We start from the raw sequence: 4,038 nt of genomic DNA on the forward strand, positions 1-4,038 counted from the left end.
TTTGTTCTAAGGTGGGAAAATATGTGTTTGTTCTAAGGTGGGAAAATATGTGTTTGTTCTAAGGTGGGAAAATATGTGTTTGTTCTAAGGTGGGAAAATCTTAATTTGCTCTGAGGTTTGAAGTAGGAAAATCCTTGTTAGGTCTAAGGTGTGATGTAAGAAAATTTTCTTTTTGAAAATCTTCAATTCCTTGAAAAGGCTCTTCTCCATTGACATTTTGAGAACCTGCTGCAGCAGTCTGACCATTAATTAACTGATGTCCCTTCTGTTTTATGTCAAGAATATAATTTTTTTCTCTCCTTTTTTTCTCATAATCTTTTGCATTTTTACCTTAAATGTGTTGGCTTTTTTCTTTAGTCATTGGTTGTCTATTGTGCTGTTTTTGTACTTTAACAACTATTTTTTGGTGTAGATATGTCAGAAATACATTGCTGCCAACCATCTTGACCTGGTGCGCACGTAGTCTGTCTTTTAATTATAAAAAGTTGGCAGCTGTGGAAATGACAGCTCAAGACTCTCATGTAGAGGCTGCTTCTGTGATTGATTCCAATACTGCATTAAAGTGTGTGAATATCTGTGTGGCTTTCTGGAGTAAGGTTTCCATATTTCTGTTTAAGTTTTACTGTGCACTGTGTTTGGCATCTTTCATTGACTAAAACATTTGCTTTGCTATTGTTGCTATGTGCGTGGGGTTTGAGTATTTAAATGAGCTACTGGGCCATGTTTTCTATTGAATTATGTCTTTTTTTTACAGTCATTGCAGTTCGCCACTGGTAGGTCCTACTCCTTTTTATTTCCGGTGTTGTTTTTGGTTTTACTTTTTCCCAGTACTGAATAAACTTTGTCATGTCAATGAATTTTTCCTTACTCAAATTCAGCTTCTCTGGTCTGCTTTTTTCCAATCTCTCAGCGACAAGACACATCATCCTTTCTTGAAAGAATTCATCATCAATTCTGCCCTTGATTGTTGGATCCGCTATCTGAAGAGCGTGGCCTCGAATTCAGATTCTCTCAGTTCTTTTATTGAAAAGTTCAGCGTTATCTTGAGGTCCATAGAGGACATTTTGTTGGTGCAAGGTACGTAAAGAGTATCGAATTGTGAACTGAATGAAAAATGCTCAAATCATGCGTGTGTGTGTGTGGTTTCCATATTCCAAAATCATCTTTATATGATTTTGATGTATTTTAGTAAATTAATTCACTATTGTATTTAAGATAGAGTTGGTGACTGTCTGTGTTTAACACCCCTTCCAAAACTGTAGGATTATTTAAGAGACTGGACCTCCGAATACTTCTATTTCTGATAAGACCAAGCCTGGTGTGTTTTGAGAGCTTCGATAACTCTCCAAGCAACCAAGATCAAGAACTCTTTATGGATTCGAACTTAGACCAATCCACAATACAGTTCACCATGATATCGCCTAAGCTAACAGCGCACCCATACTTTCAATGAAAATGTAAATGTTTTTTTAACAGTAAAGTAATGTGATCTTATATATAGCTTTGCTCACATTGGTGTGATTGTTGACTGACTTCAGCTCTTGAGGGTGCTGAAGTACTCATGAATGAAGCACTGTTGCACTCATGAATGATAATGATGCACTCAAGAATGATAGTGATTTAGATAATGATGCATTCAAGAAGTACTGACGCACTCATGAATGAAGCACTATTGCTCTTAAATGAAGTAGTGCTGGTGTGAAGCATCCATGAATGAAGTACTTACTCTTGAATGAAAACGTTTTTTCCCCTCAGAATTTCATCCAATGCCGATGATGGTGCTACAAGAGCTCTCCTGGATTCTCACCCTGCCATGGCTTGCTGTAAGTTTTAAGCTCTTGACAGCATGTTTTAGCTCCCCGACAATATGGTTTAGCTCCATGGGAAAATGTTTTTGCTCTTTGACAAGAAGTTTAAGCTCCTTGACAATATTTTTCAGTTCCTTATAGGTATGTTTTGAGCTTCTTTATAGTGTGTTTCAGGACCATTCCATGAAAAATGTATCTGCAGTGACACACACAATGCAAGGTTGATGATTTGTTGAAAAAATTCTATACTGTGATTGAGCCTTTTCTTTTTTTTGGGGGGTGGGGGGGGATTGGGGGAATGTAAGAGGAAGGCTGCCTCTAACATAGGGAAAAGAAAGAAAGAATGGCTTTGTCTCTACTTAGAATTGTTTTCAGCAAGTGCTTTTGCCGTTTTTGTTTCCCCTTTCTCTTTTTATGTGATGTGTTGCTTTTGTTTCAGAATGATTTTTCCTGGAAAGACCTGAAGCCTTTGAAACCTAAAGAGGTGGGGAATATTTGCGCATCACTAGTGGAAAAGCTTGGTAAGTTACTTCGGTATTTTTCTGTTCCTCTTTTTCTATAAAAGCCTAATTTTTTAAGCAAGTGGGTATCTTCGTGTAGATGTTGATTGTTAAATGAGCAGAGAATGAGAAAAGAATTTGGGTTGCTGGATGGCATCAGTGGTAGGTCCTACTTTTATTCTTTCCCTCGACAAGGGCAAAAACTCTCGGAGGTCCCGTGTGCAAGTTGTGCACGTTAAAGATCCTTTGGTGGTCTAAAATCGATAAGAGTAGGCTTCAGCCGCCACCCGGGCATAATTCAAAACTTCCTGCCAACTGAAAATGTTTGGTGTGTCCAGCGCACTCACATGACCTTGTGCAGTTGCGAGCGCCGTAAAACACTTGCCAAAAAACACACACATACAGTCTCTCTCACATATATACACATACTCTCATAGTTTTTTCTCCTTCTCTTCCATACACATCAGACACACACTCACACACAAACATTTAGCATAATAACACACAATAAAATCATTCTGTTTTTATATCCTATTTGTCTTCTAAAATTGTTCCCCTTAATCTGACCGAAGATGGAGAACAATCTTGCTTCAATGTACCTGTCTTTACTCGTTCTAAATCTTGATTTACAGTCATAATTTTCTTGTAGATTCAGATGTTGCTTTCCATTTTCGCAGGCCTCTCTAGAATGTTTGGCGAGTCTACTTTCCATAAGAGGACTGCCTTTGATCTCAGCAACTGATTACTTTTTGCAATGTATTATTGCATTCTGGGAGTTGATGTGCTCAGGCTGCTCTGTTCTAGACAACAGGTAAGATGGGAGCGGGGGCTATCCTTTTTTCTAATGGTAATCAGCTTCCACATTTTGTTTGTAGCAGTCTCTGTGATGTAATGGTTAGGCTTTTTGCCATTGCAGGCAGTTTTCGTGAGCTCGATTCTTGTGTGGGGAGGTTAACCTATAATCAAGTACCTCCTTCTGCTGGGAAGTTGTATTTTTTTTGGCCCTAGTTGGCCTTGACTAGCAAGTTCAGGGAAGCTGGCCTCCTTAATAGTCAGTATTGTGTTGGTAAGGGAGGTAAAACATTTACCAAGGAAAAATTGTAAATGTATTCTGTTTCCTTGGTGGCTATAGTCTTGAGTTGGTGACAAGTATTGTATGTGTAGGCTGTACTGCAATGAAGAAACTGGGATGTGGGGGAGAGGGGGGTGGTGGTGGTGGTGGTTATAGTGAGGCTTGATACTGTGGGTATGGAGATAATTTGCATCCCTGATCTCTGGATGTTTTAGGGCTTCACCGAATATAATAGAATGCACATTTTCCCTGGCAGTGAAAGAGGTGTACCAAGAACAGTTGAACCTACTCTGACAACCATTTGTACAAGACATTCACTTGTACAAATGGCTACTTCCCACTTACCCACCTATAATTATAATAACTCTCTCCAAGATGTCCCCCTGTCTAAGCCAACTACCCACATTTCTCCTTGACAATTGGTGGCCGCCTTAGATAGCTTCTTGATTGTATTGTGTGGTTTTTTTGTTTTGTTTTTTTAATAGTAGAGGGTTTTACGGCGCCAAGGGGTGGGTGTCAACAGAGAAGTCTTTACAGGGAATCAGACTTAGACTGCTCACCTCTCGCTTCAACAGCACAAGGTCTGATTCGACTATCAAGGCACCCCGGAAAAAGAAGGTCACAAGAGAGTGACAAACATACAAAAGAAGTAGAGGAA

The 4,038-nt window shown here is 39.2% G+C and overlaps 1 protein-coding gene across 1 annotated transcript in view; it reads left to right on the forward strand.

Moving 5' to 3' along the window:
• The window catches only part of LOC101856065 (serine/threonine-protein kinase ATR), a gene marked incomplete in the record, with an annotated part of 74,155 nt that overhangs the window by 12,330 nt on the left and 57,787 nt on the right, over positions 1 to 4,038 (forward strand). The window contains 3 exon segments of the mRNA XM_013081704.2: positions 911 to 1,077; positions 1,756 to 1,823; positions 2,248 to 2,329. Coding sequence (XP_012937158.1) covers positions 911 to 1,077; positions 1,756 to 1,823; positions 2,248 to 2,329 — 317 coding nt within the window.

The sequence above is a fragment of the Aplysia californica genome, unplaced genomic scaffold (genome assembly GCF_000002075.1).
Source record: "Aplysia californica isolate F4 #8 unplaced genomic scaffold, AplCal3.0 scaffold00007, whole genome shotgun sequence".
Taxonomy (NCBI): Eukaryota; Metazoa; Mollusca; class Gastropoda; order Aplysiida; family Aplysiidae; genus Aplysia; species Aplysia californica.